The 17,356-nt window shown below is 41.8% G+C and overlaps 1 protein-coding gene across 4 annotated transcripts in view; it reads right to left on the reverse strand.

The window, feature by feature from the left end:
* Positions 1–17,356, reverse strand: part of LOC105485988 (FRY microtubule binding protein) — a 268,427-nt gene that overhangs the window by 76,281 nt on the left and 174,790 nt on the right. For all 4 annotated transcript variants that reach the window (XM_011748629.3, XM_071081656.1, XM_071081657.1 and 1 more), the window contains 5 exons: positions 12,243–12,499; positions 11,621–11,767; positions 10,332–10,500; positions 8,983–9,073; positions 1,768–1,850 (listed from right to left, as the gene is read on the reverse strand). In XM_011748629.3, coding sequence (XP_011746931.1) covers positions 1,768–1,850; positions 8,983–9,073; positions 10,332–10,500; positions 11,621–11,767; positions 12,243–12,499 — 747 coding nt within the window. The remainder of the gene's footprint in view (positions 1–1,767; positions 1,851–8,982; positions 9,074–10,331; positions 10,501–11,620; positions 11,768–12,242; positions 12,500–17,356) is intronic.

Consider the following 17,356-nt stretch of genomic DNA (forward strand, 5'->3'; position numbering starts at 1 on the left):
GGTGGAGGCGTGTCTTCCTGTTGTGACAACTGAGGCTCTGAATGAGGACAGGTACCAGAAAACCAGAACCAAGAACACCCCACTTCTCATGGGATGTGGCTAAGAGGGTTTCAGTGGAAAAGGTCAGGACTTCCCTCAGGAAGAGTGACTACTGGCTTTTTCTAATACACTGACAAGTGAGCAACCAGAACCCTGTCATTCTATGCCATGAAGCTTGGCCACAACAATTTTAGCCTGGAAAAAATTTAAAGCAGGTGCACTAGTAAAGCATCTCGGTTCTAACTCTCAGTAAATTACCTACAAGTAACTTACTTGCAGCAAATTTAACTTCTCAGATAATCATCCAGGATAAGTCAGTTGCCAAATGCACTGCTAGGTAACTAGCTACTCTTCAATAAAACTTGAAAGGGAAACAAAAAGGGAGAATATTGAAGAATTAAAAAGTAAATGGTGAGATTTCTGTTAGGAAAGGATATGTTATTCTTTGTTTCAGTGATGTTTTCAGATATATATCCAATCAGCCAAAATGTGCTGAGAGGAATTAAGGTGGCCTAAACTTAAATTTTTCTGTCCTCAAACTTTGGGTTACCAGATATTGCCACAGTAACCAGACTTTTCTTGAACCAACTCTCCATTTCTCAAGTACTACTTTCCTCATCTCTAAAATCTGGTGCCTTCTACAAGTAATGGTCTACGGTCCTGAGATTTGACTATTCAGTGTTTGGATGGTACAATCCCCTGAGGGGACACACAAAGGAAAGAAAACACAAACAGCTTTATTTTACTTCCTATTGACAGCTCTAGAGAAAGTTTTATAGCTAAAACTTAACCTAGAGCATGATAATTACATATGGATTATAGACACGCCTTCCATTAGTATTTTAATGGTGGAGAACTGCCTGTCTGTGCATTCACAAGTAGAACAAGGGTAGCTGAAACGTGGCCTCATTGGAACCACCTAGCTCTTACCTGACATCGCACATTTCCATAAAAACAAAATAATTCAAAACAACAACTCAAAGCACCAACTTACGAAATGAACTTAACTCATGAAAGATGAGTATATTTACAATTTCTGACAAAATAGAATAAATCCTACAAGATACTTTACTGATTTCCTTAGCAAATCTAAAATGTCACTGGGAGCGTTCTTCGGTTTCAGAATTTCTGTAACTTGTGACCAACTAATACTCTGTATCTGCTCAATATCTACAGAAGCTGTCCAGAGCTCAAACAAAATCAGTAAATGCACTGACCTTTTTGGTTTCCCCAACTACCGGAAGAAATTCCTGTCACAAAGCTAACTCCCGGGTTAGCAAGCTTTTCATTAGGCTATGGAGACTATGCCGTTGATAAATTCCACATGAGAACAGATCCTATCCTGAGTGAGCAGACTTTCAAAGCTTCAAGGTTAAACCCACTCGCAAGATAGGTGGAAAAACTGAACCACAACATTTGTTTTCTAATGGGACTATGACTTAGTGTATTTTCCCCAGATGCATCACCAAGAAAAAAATGTCAAGAATATAAAAACATAGGAGTGGGACGGTAGTTTGAATTTTTATAATTTTGATTTGTCCATGGTTTGGCTTTTTTTTTTTTTTAAACTTTTGAGGATGCTGATGCTCATCTGCGTAGGTGGATTAAATGGCTACTTAATATTTATGGGCCCTTTTAGTAATCAGATCAAGAATAATCAGAACCCTCATTTTCTATCCTCTGACCACTTGCGTTCCGTCTGAAAGCCCACAGCCTGTTGGTACTTACTTTTATCCTCATCATAGGATCCTCCAGAGCTATTGCTGTATCTTGACTCGAGGCGAGTGTGGGCTCTGATGACATTACTAAACCTTCAAATACAAGCACAACCGGAATGAAATATTAACATGTGTGCGTATATGCTCTTTTTTTTTTTTTTAGATGGAGTCTCACTCTATAGCCAGGCTGGAGTGCAGTGGTGCGATCTTGGCTCACTGCAATCTCCACCTCCCAGGTTCAAGCGATTCTCCTGCCTCAGCCTCCTGAGTAGCTGGGACTACAGATGCCCGCCACGTTTTTGTATTTTTTTTTTTTGTAATGCCCAGCTAAGTTTTGTATTTTTAGTAGAGACAGGGTTTCACCATGTTGGCCAGGATGGTCTCGATCTCCTGACCTCATGGTCCACCCGCCTCAGCCTCCCAAAGTGCTGGGATTACAGGCGTGAGCCACCGCGCCTGGCCTATGCTCTTACTTATAAACTATGATTTAGCAGTTGTTTTTTCAGTTGCTAGTTCCAATGGTGCTTTTCTTAAAGGAATGCTGTAAAAAATTGTACCCCAAACATTTCTTGTTTTCTTGAGAGGGTCAGTGGTCACTTTTGCTCATAAGCAAAGTCCAAACCTTGAAAAGATAAACATTTTAAGCCTAATATTTCAGTTGAACTAGAAAATGGTAACATTTGCTATGGAAAGAAAATGGGCATGACGCTGAATAACATGATTCCCTTATTTACATAGCCTGACACACAGTAGGTGGTCAATAAATATTTCCTGAATGATTAAACTGAAAGTACATAGAATGGGAAATACGCAAACATAGTTATAACAAATCTTGGACTTTACCCAGCATTGAAGTTTCTCTTAAAATAGTTTGAGACTGTTCAGGGTGTTGGGAGCAAGTCCCCCAAAATCTGGCCATAAACTGGACCCAAAACTGGCCATAAAATCTCTGCAGCACTGTAACATGTTCATAATGGCCCTAATGCCCAAGCTGGAAGGTTGTAGGTTTATGGGAATGAGGGCAAGGAACACCTGGCTCAAAACCGCTTAAAGGCATTCTTAAGCCACAGACAATTAGCATGAGCGAACTATGTTTTAAGGGCATGTTCCTGCTGCAGTTAATTCGGCCCACCCCTTCGTTTCCCATAAGGGATACTTTTAGTTAATTTAATATCTGTAGAAACAATGCTAATGACTGGTTTGCTGTTAATAAATATGTGGGTAAATCTCTGTTCAGGGCTCTCAGCTCTGAAGGCTGTGAGACCCCTGATTTCCCACTTCACACCTCTATATTTCTGTGTGTGTGTCTTTAATTCCTCTAGAGCTGCTGGGTTAGGGTCTCCCCGACCCAGCTGGTCTCGGCACAGGGAAAGGTCCTAGTTGGAGAGTAATTTAACCAGAAGGACTCTTTGGTCTGGTCTCTCTTGTGGCTTGTTAAGAAGTAATCCCCGCCCAAAACAAACAAACAAAAAACAGAAACAAAAACAAAACAACAAAGAAAATAAAAACGGTGAAGTATAGTAATTCATAGACATCATCTTATTTAATCTTGCTCATTCATCTTTGAGATAAGCATTATTTATTCTACAATGAGGAAACTCAGGACAAGTGAAGTTATACACCTTGTTTAGTGTTGACCACAGGGAGGTGGCGGTGCAGGAGGCCTTCAGTGCCATGCCAACTCCCCGCGTAGAACACGAAGCTTAAAGGCTGAGCTCTCTCTCACTAGCTCTGTAACTATGGCCAAGGCCTCTACCTCCTTGGGGAACTTGTTTCCACAATTGCAAGAAGGGCATCATAATAATACTCTGTCTTTTATTTAATTGGGGTTGTTTGAGGGATCAAAAGAAAGGACGTGAGAGTGTTTCCAAAACTGCAAGACACTGTCTGACTATAAGGTATCAGTTATTATGCTTCTACCTAGGATTTCTGGAAAGAAATCAATAGCGTATTTCTCAAACAAAGGTCTACAACGTAGGGCAAGGGTGTAGTTCAGGGGCAGTGTGGGCAAAATGGTATGTCTATATTTATTTTATATAAAATGACACACAGCAGGTTTTATCAACTTAATATATATGTAGCCAAAGCAAAGAACTAAGGCAATCTAGAAATACCTGGAAAACTCAAGCCAAAATAGGTGTGTCCCTCTACATTACTGACCGGGTATTCTGACTTAACTCATAACAGATCAATACTCTATTTCTTTTAGGGACACTGGAAGGTGCAGGGCTATTGCTGTCCTCACTAATGTGTGGAGAAAGAATGTTTCAGCAAAAAGTCCTGGATGTGCCGTTAAGCCGCCCATCTTGTCCCAGGTGTATAACCTTAGAGCACTGCATCAGTGATTCGGATTTGCTGAATTACAGAAATGTACTGTAATGAGCTTGGTTTTATTCACTTCTTAGATATTTGCACCAGCATTTCCCCGCTCCTGACAGCTATCTTTTCCCCAGTAACTTCATACCTCAAACATTCTTCACTGTTAAAGATTCCAGGCATTTGTGAATCTATAAGAACAGAATAACTAAGACATCGATCAGTTTAGCTTCATACAAATCGGCCAACTAAATCAGACTGTAAGTATTTATGAAAATAAACTGGAAAAGGACAAACTTATTACCTTCTGAAGTTCTTTAATCATATTTATGCTGATAAATGCAAAGTGATAAACGGCATCTGCTAAGCCCAGACATCATTCAGAAAGGAACAAAAGCATGGTGGTGAAAGAATGGCACATCTGCAGGTTTCCGTTGGATGGAGAACGCCACGGCACTTCCAGCTACCATGAACTGTGCTCTGTGTCGGGGTTTAAATTGTGCCTGGAGGGCCCGGACAGGGAAGAATTACAGGATGGATGGCAACTGTCTCTTTTCCCTTTTGAGTTGGATTTAAAGGGGTGTTGGGTGGAGTTTATTTATGAGGCTGGAATAAAGGGGAGGAGAAGTCCTTTCCAGACTGTTCTCCTTGTTCTGGAGAAGACTAAAACCACAGTGTAGCAAAGTGTATGTCTGGCAAGGAAAAAGTAAAAACTGACTCCCAAGCGTAAAATCTGTTATTTTCCTTTGCTTTTCTGGGTTGATGAGGCTTATTTTGGGTCTGGTCCCTGGAAGAATTTCAAGGATTAAGTAGAATCTTTGATGCCTTTTAACATCAAAGGTATATACCTTAAGAAATACATCATGAAAAGAGCTCTGGTAAGAGAAAAATTAGAAGGATGAAATGTTCCCCTCAGTTTTACCTTGTTGATTTAGCTCAAATTAATAATACTTAGATAACTGAACTAATAGTTAATATATATTAATGTATATCAACACTATCAATTTAGATAGAAATTATTTCTGTTTCAACACAGATCGTTCAAAATTTACACAGACGAGGTTAACTGCTTTAGCTGCCTATGAAAAATCCCTTCGTAGGCATATAAATTTATAAAAATATTTTATTAAGATTGATGTATTGAAAATACTTATGGCTGGATGCAGTCACTCACACCCATAATCCCAGCCTTTAGGAGGCTGAGGTGGGAGGATCAGTTGAGTCCAGGAGTTTGAGACCAGCCTGGGCAACATAGTGAAACCCCGTCTCTATAAGAAATAAAAAAATGAGCAAGGTGTGGTGGCACATGTCTGTACTCCCAGCTACCCAGGAGGCTGAAGCAGGAGGACTGCTTGAGCCTGGGATGCTGAGCCTGCAGTGAGCTGTGATTTCGTACATTTCAGCCTAGGTGACAGAACGAGACCCTGTCTCAAAAACAAAAACTTATGAAGATTGTTTCTGCATACTTTAAAAATTGCTATAAACTACTCTTTTAATATGTTCATTTTGATGCCTAGTAAAATAAACTACATAAAAAATCTTAGAGTGTAGGTGTACTTTGTTACAATTTCTGACAGTTTTAAAAAAGTTTTCTTAATACACAATAGATGTACCTTTTTCAGGGTAGCTGTGAACATTTGATACACGCATTCAATGTGTAAACATCAAATCAGGGAACTTGGGATATCCGTCATCTTAAATATTTATTTTTTCTTTATGCTAGGAACTTACGAATTATTCTCTTCTAGTTATTTTGATACATTAATACATTACTGTTAACATTACTGTTAACTTGAATAGCTTTTTTTTAAAAAATTGAATGTTATAAAACTTGCTTTTCCTTTTCTTACTTTGGCTACTGGGGCCTTAAAATTAGGTTAAGCTGTAGCTTTCCTTAGTTAGGACTTAAGACAGCAACTATCTTACTTGGCACATATTCTTTTACTCTGGTTTTAACGTTCTTTCACTTAAGCTATACGGTTTGTTTGTGCTTTTGTCAGTAGGAACGGTATTATTAAATATTACTGAGTCACATCAAAGAAACATTAATCTAGTTGTAAAGAACATGGAGCCAAGGCGGCCATTTTGTCCAACTCCATGGTGCTTCCCTCAGCCCAGCAATGGATATGGTGGAAGAGATGCCCCACTCCTGAGGTGTGTTAACACAGCAGCCTGGGGCGGTGTTTCTGAACAACACTGTCTCTGTAGGCTCTTTGCCTATAAGGACTGTAAAGAAAGGAGTAAATCGCTTTCCTCCGAGAAGGGTTACTGAAAGGGTAAGAGAAAGGGGACTGGTGGTGGTTGGACAGCTTACCCACCTCTGGGGCTGTGACGTTTCTCCTATTTTCATTCGCTTACCAAATGAACACTTTAAAATGCCTACTATGGACAGCACAGTAGACTAATCACTGAGCATGGAAAAATGTGTAAGACAGGGTGTCCAATCTTTTGGCTTCCCTTGACCACACTGGAAGAACTGTCCACACTAACACAATAGCTGATGAGCTAAAAAAAAAAATAAATAAAATCACACACACTCAAAATCTCATAATCTTTTAAGAAAGTTTATGAATTTGTGTTGGGCCATATTCAAAGCTGTCCTGGGCCGCATGTGGCCTGTGGGCCGCAGGTTGGACAAGCTTGGTGTAAGAGATACGCATTCTCTCTGTGTTCTCTAGGAGTTAAAATCTGGTGGTTCGGATAAGTGTGTCTGTAAGTACCTATACATCAACATGACAGAGATTACAAGGAGGGAAGGGTGATAAGTAGATTGAAGAGAAAAAAGGATTTTAGGCTGAGGGCACAGCCTACTTTCATAGAAAAAAAAGAATACAGTAGAGAAATAGTGTAGGTGCTGTATGGGATCAATGGAATAGTGGTGTCTGTTGGGAGAGAATATTCATAGACATGTTTGCATATATATGTGAATATGATCAATCAATATGTTATAGGTAGACAATCAATATAAAATAATCTGACGAGTATGAATATGTGTGATATATATGGGTAGATAATTGCATCCGGTTTTCCAATGACCAGCAGAGATATGGTGACAGAGCAGGAGTAACAGCAAACAAGAAAATCTCTCTTGAAGATGTTCTATGATCTTGATATTAGAGAGATTACTGGCTTCTTAAGTTCAAAGGCACTACTAAAAACCAGGCAGGGCCAGGTGCGGTGGCTCGCGCCTGTAATCCCAGCACTCTGAGAGGCCGAGGCGGGCGGATCACAAGGTCAGGAGATTGAGACCATCCTGGCTAACATGGTGAAACCCTGTCTCTACTAAAAATAGAAAAATTAGCTGGGCGTGGTGGGGGGCACCTGTAGTCCCAGCTCCTCGGGAGGCTGAGGCAGGAGAATGGTGTGAACCCAGGAGGCGGAGCTTGCAGTGAGCCGAGATAGAGATCGCACCACTGCACTCCAGCCCAGGTGACAGACCCAGACTCCGTCTCAAAAAAACAAAAAACAAAAAACAAGAAACTCTAGGCAGGACACTCAGAACTCTGGCCCTAAACAGGCCTTTGTAATGAGATGTTAATACATGGAGATCTATCACCTTTCTACCTCAAATAAAATTCAGAGGGGAAACGCAGACAAAACAATAAATTATCAAGAATGTTATACTCTAGTGAGAAAGTAAAAATATCTTTAGAGAAATACTGTGATTTTTATCATGAGGTAGTTTTCCAAAGAAGGTAATATTAATAGCAAATACAGATTTTAAAAAATAACATGCTAATTAGTAATCTTGTACCTTCACTAATATGGGGAGTATAAAAACCTTTATTCATTCCTGAGAAAGAAATAAAAGCCTTTATTAGAGAACTACAAAGGACAAGGTCTATAATTCATGATCTGCTGGGTTTGGGCTTTTAGTCTGAAGGGAAGCCCGTATGGATGAACATCTGCCTAAAGGTAACACAGCTGCCCAGCAATGCAGTGAGGAATCTGGCAGGCGCCTGAATTAGGGAAGGAGCCTTCAGAGCCCCAGGGGCAGGCAGCCCTGTGTCGGGTCATCTCCACGTCAGCCCCTGCTGTGCCCCAGTGCACATGATGAAATCCTCAGGATGCTCAGGAAGCACCGTGGGCTTCCTGGGGCATTTTGGGCTAAGTGACTTATTTTCATTACTTGATCCCCTAAATTGTCTTTAATATGAATTTGTGAGCATCTCATCCTTAAAAGGGCTCCCTCATTACCTTTCACTATAAAATGCTCAGCTGAAGGCATTTTCAACACTGTGAGGATCATCCTAATTTTCCTTTTTTAAAAATTTGAGTTTTGTTTTTCTCTCCTGGTTTCTCTCCCTGCTCTTCACAGTCAACTGCAGGAAAGAGTGACTCTGATTTGACTACTGATGAGTAGTTCATAGGCAAGGCAATAAGGAGGATGAGATATGGGGGAAATATTATTATTAAAGAGCTAATGTGGAGGGAATGGAGACTTTGTTTAGCAGGAAGAGATAGTGTTTTGGTTAACCAAGACAGGACAAAGCAAAAATAAAATAAGAACAATGATGTTTCATAGAACTCACCTCAGGATGACTACTTTATCCCTAAGAAATTATTCAGCAATCAGATTTGAAAATTTCACATGGCATTTCTAATTCCAGATGGTCTGTGCCCATTAACAGAACAACTCATGGTTTTTACTAAGCCCTGGGATAAGTGGAATTCCAACACCAGAACAACACGCTTCTTAATCTTTCTCTTCTCTGACTTTGCACAGAAATAACTGTTATCTTTAGGGATATACAGACTAGAGGTGGAAAGTCAGTCTCAGTTTCTAAAAACAAAGAAGGATTTTTATGTATGTGCAAAATTTATGAAACTCCACAAACCTGTATTGATGTCTTTGTATAGATTATTGCAGAACATTACACTGGATATTAAGTCAAATTTCTGCACCAACCTTTCATCAGATTCTTTCAATATCTTGTTCTCCTCAGCATCTGGGAAATTGTCCTGGCCAGCAACCACTGTGTTGCTGCTAGAAGTGGTTCCTGTAGATGGGATTGGAAGAAAAACACTTAGAAAAAGATGCAAGCGGGGGGGTCAAGCTCAAGTCTCAAGTAATTCCAGGGAAAGATTTCCTGTAAAATCTTATGTTTGGAAGATTTTTTACATCTTCTGCACAATCTCAGACATTCTAAACAATCTTCCAAGCCCACACCACTGAAATGAGAGAATTGTAGACATCTGTTATGGTCAAACCAAATTCCTTAACTCTTGTAAAGCAAGGCTACATTCTTGAAACCTCTTCTTCCTGGCCACTTAGGTAATGAGCTTATTTATAGTGGCTGGCCCTGCTGTTGGCTGCTTTAGTATTTCTGGGTCCAGGAGTTAATAAACCAATGCTAGCGAAGTAAGGCCAAGTACCTAGCACTTCTGATGGCTGTGCTACTGCTTCCCTGTAAGAACACTGCTCTGGTGGCAGGGTGTAGGGTGAACAGAGGGCACAGGAGACTCGGGGAGGAGAGGAATTGGAAGGCAGTTACTGCATGAGGTCAGCAGAAGGGAGGCAGGCTTCAAGAGATTTGAGGAGGATGGTATATATTTCATGAAAGGTTGCTGAGACACCAATTAACCAAAAGTGATAATACTTTTCGGGGGTATTTTAATCAACGCTGAAGGAGTATTAGCCAAGGGAGGGTCCAGATACAAGAAGGAGGATCCAGAAATGAGATTACTAAGTGATTGCAGTGTCCTGGCTGGGACTGGCCTGAAATACAAAGTTCTGTGATGGAGGATGCTTGAACCACAGATTCTCAGTCATCTTTACAAGATCATTTCATTAACCCTACAGTCCCTAAGAGACTCAGTTATTCTCTTTTTTTGAGACACAATCTTGCTCTGTCACCCAAGCTGGAGTGTAGTGGTACAATCTTGGCTCACTGCCACCTCCACCTCGTGGGTTCAAGCGATTGTCCTGCCACAGCCTCCTGAGGAGCTGGGAGTACTGGTGCGTGTCACCACGTCCGGCTAAGTTTTTGTATTTTTAGTAGAGATGGGGTTTCACCATGTTGGCCAGGCTGGTCTTGAACTCCTGACCTCAGCTTCGGCCTCCCAAAGTGCTGGGATTGCAGGCGTGAGTCCCCACGCCCAGCCCATGTCTCAGTTATTCTTAAGCCATCTCTTAATTGAATGCACACACAGGAATAAGAAAAAAGTAACAAACACATTCTCATATCCTTTCAGGAATCTACATGAAGGAAACCCCAGGGATCTGTGACCAGGTGTCTGCCCGGTGGCTCTTCTTACCTGAGGCTGCTGCGGAGGCCTTGCTGCTGGCCGTGAAGCGGTAGAAGGGCGGGTTGTCGCAGTGCTGGACGATGGGGTTCACGGGCTCTGTCTGCTGCAGCTCAAAGAGAAGCTCTTCCATGGTTTGAATGGTGTTGTTACGGCACAAGTATATTGCCACTTTTTTAATCTGAGAAGAGAAAAAGAAAACAAGGGATGTCTCACAGAGCCTAGTCCACAGGAACGCTAGGTCAGTAAACCTCTCATTTAGATAAGTGTGTCATCATGCAGGAGCTGTCACCGTGATATAGCTACTCTTTGTGCTATCCTAGGATGAACCAAGGGGTTGGATTAAAATTCACCTCTCTTCACCTGCATGTCTGACAGCAGTGTGTTCTTAAAGCCCTTACCTTTTCTAATGGCTAAGTTTTAAAAAGTTACTTTTGAGGCACGTGAATTCTATCTAAACTGAAAACTTGCCATCAAAGGTCTCATCTTCAGAAAGAATTTTATTGATACAAACCCTGGGAAAAAACTGTTAGCTATTTTTGTTTAAAAAGGAATCCAGTCCCCTGCTATTCTCTTCCCCCCAAGAAACAAATGAGTTTTAGCTGTTTTTATGGTTTTAAATTTTAAAAATAACTCTGGATTAAAGCTCCACATTACTGCAGGCCTCACAGTCCAACCTGAGCCCTGCAAGCTGCAGTGAGGCTTATGTGACTCAAAGCAGCAGGAAGGCACAAACCCGTCACAAAAACAACCAGCACAGAAATGCCAATGGAGTTTGGGTTTTCAAAATGCTGTCATTCTGTTGATCCTATCACTTTTAAATACCAACAGTAAATATCAGACATTGCAGAAGGATTTCTCTGTGCTTACTTCCCTCTTCTACCACTTGAATTTGAAGAGAAAAACCTGGATACTCTACTTTCTTATTCTGTTTCAAGCGCATCAAGATGTAAACATTCTTATTAGTAATAATGCAACACTTTACTTAGTGTCTCTTACATAGTAGGTCCAATGTTTATAGAAGGCAGCTTTCGGAAACTGCCAAAAAATACCCACCCCCTGTATCAATAGGTTTCTGTGTCCCAAGGCTCAGAGCAAGGAGATGACAGAGGCATCACTAGCACACATAGCCAGTGTCTAGGGGGCAAGAAGGGAACTTTTATGTAATATCTGGATGAGCTCTCATGTGACTAACTGGACATTTCTATTTTAGCTGGAGCAAAGAGCACATTCTGACTTGCAAATTGCACACGGGAGTCCCTGCAGGAATAATCACTCTTGAAGGTCTGAGAAACACTTACATAGGGTAGGAGAACTGTGTCACTGCTGACCCCACAGAGGCTAATCAGGAACTGCAAGGTGATCCTCAGGTTGTTGCTCCATTTCTCATTGTTGGCTAAAGCATTCCAAGCATTTTCCATTTCCGGCCCAGGAACTTCATCTCCATACTATATAACAAAGTAAAAACCAGCACAAGAGATGTGTGAAAACTGTAAGGATGCAAAATGTTTGACGTAGTTTTGAGGGTCATGACCATCTCAAAATCACAAGGATTTTGATTTTGACATGACCATTTATCAGAGAGATGCCATCTTTCAGCAAATAGTAATTAATAATGCACAAATCAGTCATGCACAATACCTATTCATGTGAGTTTTTAAAACATTAGGCTTATTTTTATTATTATACTTAAAATTGCTGTAAGATACACATAACATAAAGTTTACCATCACCACCATTTGTAAGTGTACAGCCTGTGGCATTAAGTCCATTCATATTGCTGTGCAACCATCACCACTATTTATCCCCATTCATGTGATTTTAAAGGAATTCCATTTTCCCTGGGGTTTGACTAACCCATGGTTTTTTTTTTTTTCTGATGATGGAGCCGTGCTATTTGAAGCACATTTCCTCTGAGTTTACCTTGGCCGTCATGTACATGAGGTTGTTCAGGACCAGTGACGTGGCTTCTGGAGAGCCCCAGCCATTTCCTCTCAGCCCGTGAGAAGCAGTGACATCGCCTTCCCGGTCCTTGACTTCGTCCTCTGGGCTGCTGGGGCTCGACCCTGGGAGGAGGAGCCTGCTGTCCACCAGCTCGATGTTGTGCAGCCAGGGCAGCAGGTAGGTGAGCATGATCTGGCGCCCGTTGGGGTGCGTTGTGGGGAATCGCTGGCTTACCTCTAAAGATAATTGCAGTGACGGAGAGTCATTCATACCTTATTCCATGAAAATAAATTAAAATTCAAATGCCGGGCCGGGCGCGGTGGCTCACGCCTGTAATCCCAGCACTCTGGGAGGCCGAGGTGGGCGGATCACAAGGTCAGGAGATGGAGACCATCCTGGCTAACACGGCGAAACCCTGTCTCTACTAAAAATCCAAAAAATTAGCCAGGCGTGGTGGCGGGCGCCTGTAGTCCCAGCTACTGGGGAAGCTGAGGCAGGAGAATGGCGTGAACCCGGGAGGCAGAGCTTGCAGTGAGCCGAGATCACGCCACTGCACTCCAGCCTGGGTGACACAGCAAGACTCCGTCTCAAAAAAAAAAAAAAAAAAAATTCAAATGCCAACTTGCAGACTGAACAGTGTCCTACATTTACAAAACATTTTCATATACAGGAGCTCCTCAAGGCCACAGAATCATAAAACCAAGGCTTGTCTGCAAGCTTGTTGCTCCACATCTGGTGCCCTGTGTAGGAAAGTGTATAGCACTGTGGGGCAAGCACAGGCTTGGTAAAAGTGGAGTGAGTTCAAATCTACTGCTAGTGGAAGACGTACATCAGAGGGTGGACAAACTAAGGGACTCGGAGTCAGAAGGGCATGTGTTCAGATTCCACATCCACCACATACTAGCGGCATGTGACTCTGGGCTAGTTACTTAACCTCTCTGCTCCTCAGTTCCCTTGTCGGTAAAATGGAACTGATAGGGCCCCACATCAGGCTACTGTAACGACTAAAAGATATAATTATAATGAATGCAATGTGCTCAGCACAGTGCCTATCATCCAGCAGGCTCTTATAAATTGTGGTTAGGATCAGTCTAACATCAATGATTATCTTTCCACTGACCCAGTGTCTTACAAAGTCTTCCATGAAAAACTGGCTGTTAAAAAGTGACATGTGGATCTCTAGGAAGGATAAAACCCAGTTTGCAGAGTCGTCTCGAAAACTGCTAAGCATGTGCAAGGTGCCTGCCAAGGGCTGCATGTCCCTTGTGAGACAAGTGAGTCCAAACAGTGAAGCCCTAGGTCTGGTCCAGCCATTTCACCATTACTTTCTCTCAGAGCATTTTGGCATTGTTTCACTGCTGGCAGCATTTAATTTTATAATCCAAACAAACTTTCTAAGATAGAGAAGCACAGCATTATGTATATGCAGTAGGCTCCGATGTAATCTCCTATTTCTCATATCTAGAGAAGAAGGTGTTTTATCCTCAGGGAAATTAGAAAGCTTGGTCTTATACAGGTGTGATGATCCAGTGTGGCAATGCAATCTCACTTAGAGGGCTCATGGCTGCTAAATAATAGAACAACACAGACGCCAGAAATTATACCAAGATAATCCACTGGATCTTCTGAAACAGCAGCTTTAATCGATTTGGCCCTTTTCCTAAAATTAAAATTATAATTTTTTACTTTGGAGACCATAATGTTATATCACAATACTCAGACAGTGCTAAGCTATCATGTTTTATATAGGTTAAAATTTCCAAATTTACTTGATTTCTACATTTACAGATATGTCTGATGTATGTGACTGTTATGTCACATACTCAAATCCTTATGAAATCAGAACATTCATTTGTCCCAGGGTACGGGGCATTTTCCAGGCGCAAGCCACTGTGCTAGACACGACAAAGACAGCAAAGACTGACGAATGATGCAGTTCCTGCCCCTAAGAAAGAGACTCAGGCAAATTATGTTGACAAATCACTCTGTGGCAAGGGAAACCGTGACAAATGAAATCAGAAAGGCACAGAGTGCTTTGGGGGTTCGGTGGTGGAAAATGACTTCTGGGTGCAAAGACTCAGAATTTAGTTTCATGGTGGGAAAACTATTTAAACTCCACTAAAAGGATCTGGACTTTGAAGAGGGGGAAAAAAAAATTCCCAGAAACGAATAAGAGACAGAGCAGTTACTCAAAAGACCTATCTTTTAACAATGGTATAAAAATCTATAGACTTTTTGGAGCCAAGACTTATGTATTACATAATTTGCTTGTTTATTATGTTAATTGCATTTTGTCTGACAGACATCAGCACCAAGAGGGTAGGGATGTCTGTCTGAGGTATCGCAAGCACCCAGGTAGCTCCTGGACAGTCAAGGGTGGTTCCCTTTTTAAAAGGGAACAAGAAAAGAAAAATGCCATAGACATGCAAACAGCCCTCTATTCACAGCCCCAGAAATACTTTAAATAAAATGTGAGACACCATCAGTGGGATGCTCTTGTTCAGTGGACCTGAACAATTTGGCCGCTTACAATAATTAGGTCATTTGAAATTACAGGCAATAAAAATTTCACCACAGGGTTTATATTAAAAACAAGTGTTTGGAATCTATTACAACCTCCTAATTTTTCTGTGCTATTTTTAAAAAGTAATTTCCCATAAGTCAAAACAACCAAAAGGTAATTCTTGAAGGAAATGTAGGTTGAACCTGCTTGCAACTCACAGGAGCCTCTGATCTGGGTAAAGTTGCTGGACTGTTTGTCTTCTCTCTCCTGAATCGTGAACCACTCCCACTTTAGTAGCATCTCCCTCTCAGCTAATACACATGCTCCAATATCGCTCATCCTTACAACTCCTCCTCTGACACTGCACCTCGCTGGAGGGCCAGCCTCTCTTTCTGTATTCTTTCCCAGCCAGGCCACTGCAATCTGGCTTCTGCCACTACCTCCCTGCAGAAACCACTGACAGTTACCAATGAATCTTGAAACTCCGAGAGTCATTTTCAGGTCTTCTCTTCTGGGATCTCTCTTGCATTGGAGGCTGTGGACTGCTCACTCTCTCCTTCTAAAGCTCTTTTTCCTTTATGTTTCCATGACACTCTTCTCCTGAGTGTTCTCCCTCCATTCCTTCTCACCCTTCCGTCTTCCTCAGACCAGTCTGCAAAAGTGGGGGTGTCCAGGCCCTTTCTTTCACTCTGTGCTCTCTCCATTCCTGATCTCATCTGTGCCCGTGGCTCTAATCCCTTCCATCCTGCTGTGAGCTGCTACTGCTGACCTCCCCTCAGTCCAGGCTCATACATACAGGAGGAAGTCCAGCAGACACATACAGTCAACATTCTGGGCTGGCTCCCAATCTCTGCCTTGCCCCAAACCTTCTCCTCTCCCTGTATTGGGTTTCTAGGAGGGTTATCACCACTGACCTCCTTGGTATCACAGTAGGCATTCTCTTCTGTGCCTCTGCCTGGCAGCTTTTCACTCTGGTTTCTCCTCTCCAGTCTCATTGGGCTGTCTTTGTTCAGGCCCTTATCATTTATTATTTCCTCCTTGGACTATTGCCATTGTTTCTTAACTAGCCTCTTCTCTCCAGACTGGATGTTCACTAATCCACTCTCCATAATGCAACCAGGCTTTTACAAATGCAGTCTAATCTTGATACTCACTCTTGTTTGCAACTCATCAGTGGCTTTGAAAACCCCAGCAGCTTGCTTGGATGCTCTCTCTGTTTACAGAGCTCTGAAGGGGGATTCAAAAAGCACATATGGAAGATTGCTGGCCTGCAAACCTCTTAGTGTACACAAGGCCTTCCAAGATACGATTTTGGCCTCTGCGTCGGTCCACTACCATCTCTAGCTTTTCCTGTTCCTGCACATTATGTTACCTAAGCTGACCTCTATATAATCCCCTAATTACATCATGCTAGTTTGTAACTCTAAGCCCATGCATATGCAATAGTCTCTTGGTCTGTAATGTCTGTCAGCTACTTGTCTGCTATGCAAATTTCTACTCCTTTCAAACTACAGCTGAGACAACTTCTCTGGGAAGTCTTCTGATATTCCTGGCCCAATAATTGATTACTCCCTCAGCTACTGTCTAATACACTGGGCATTTTTCTTTTTCAAAAAATTGCATTTGCTATACTGTATGAAAATCATTTGATTGCACATCTAATTTTTTTTTTTGAGACACAGTCTCGCTCTGTTCCCCAGGCTGGAGTGCAGTAGCACAATCTCGGCTCACTGCAACCTCCGCCTCTTGGGTTCAAGCAGTTCTTGTGCCTCAGCCTCCTGAGTAGCTGGGACTATAGACACGTGCCACCATGCCCAGCTAATTTTTATATTTTTAGTAGAGACAGGGTTTCGCCATGTTGGCCAGGCTGGTCTTGAACTCCTGGCCTCAAGTGGTCCACCTGCCTCAGCTTCCCAAGGTGCTGGGATTACAGACATGAGCCACTGTGTTTGGCTTGATTGCACATCTATCTTTACTGCTGGACTATGAAACTTTGATGGGAGATACTTTTATTTCCATCTGTATTTCTGAAACCCAAGCACAGTGCCTAGCATGTAGGCAGCACTCAAAGCTTGGGTGAAGTGCATAAAAACAAATTTTAGTTTTGAAAGAAGAGAATTAATTTACTAAAAAGGCTTTCATTGGGTCTCTCCACTGTTTCTGGTATTACACACAGAAGTGACTAACTCTGCCTCAGGTAGATGGAGAGGTCTGCACAGTAGAGCTGGATGTTAAGTTAGAGCTTATGGAAAGCTGAAGTTAGGAAGAAAGGGTGAGGGCCATTCAACAGCATGTACAGAAGCAAAGATTTACAAGAGGACCTGGAATGTTGGTCAAAGATTCAGTAGGATTGGAGTAGAGGATTCTTGAATGAAAAGGTAGAAAGCAAGTTTAGAAAAAGAGTTTTTTTCCCCCACCCCTTGGCTGAGTTCTAATTTTATAGCAATGGCTTTGGAGGAAGACAGATCTAGATTTAATTCTGGCTTGGTTGCTTCCTAGCTATATGGTCTTGAAGAAATTATTTAACATCTCTAAACCATAGTTTCTCATCTGTAAAACAGTGATGATGGTGTTGGTGGTCGTTGTGATA

This window comes from Macaca nemestrina, chromosome 16 (assembly GCF_043159975.1).
Source record: "Macaca nemestrina isolate mMacNem1 chromosome 16, mMacNem.hap1, whole genome shotgun sequence".
In the NCBI taxonomy this organism is placed as follows: Eukaryota; Metazoa; Chordata; class Mammalia; order Primates; family Cercopithecidae; genus Macaca; species Macaca nemestrina.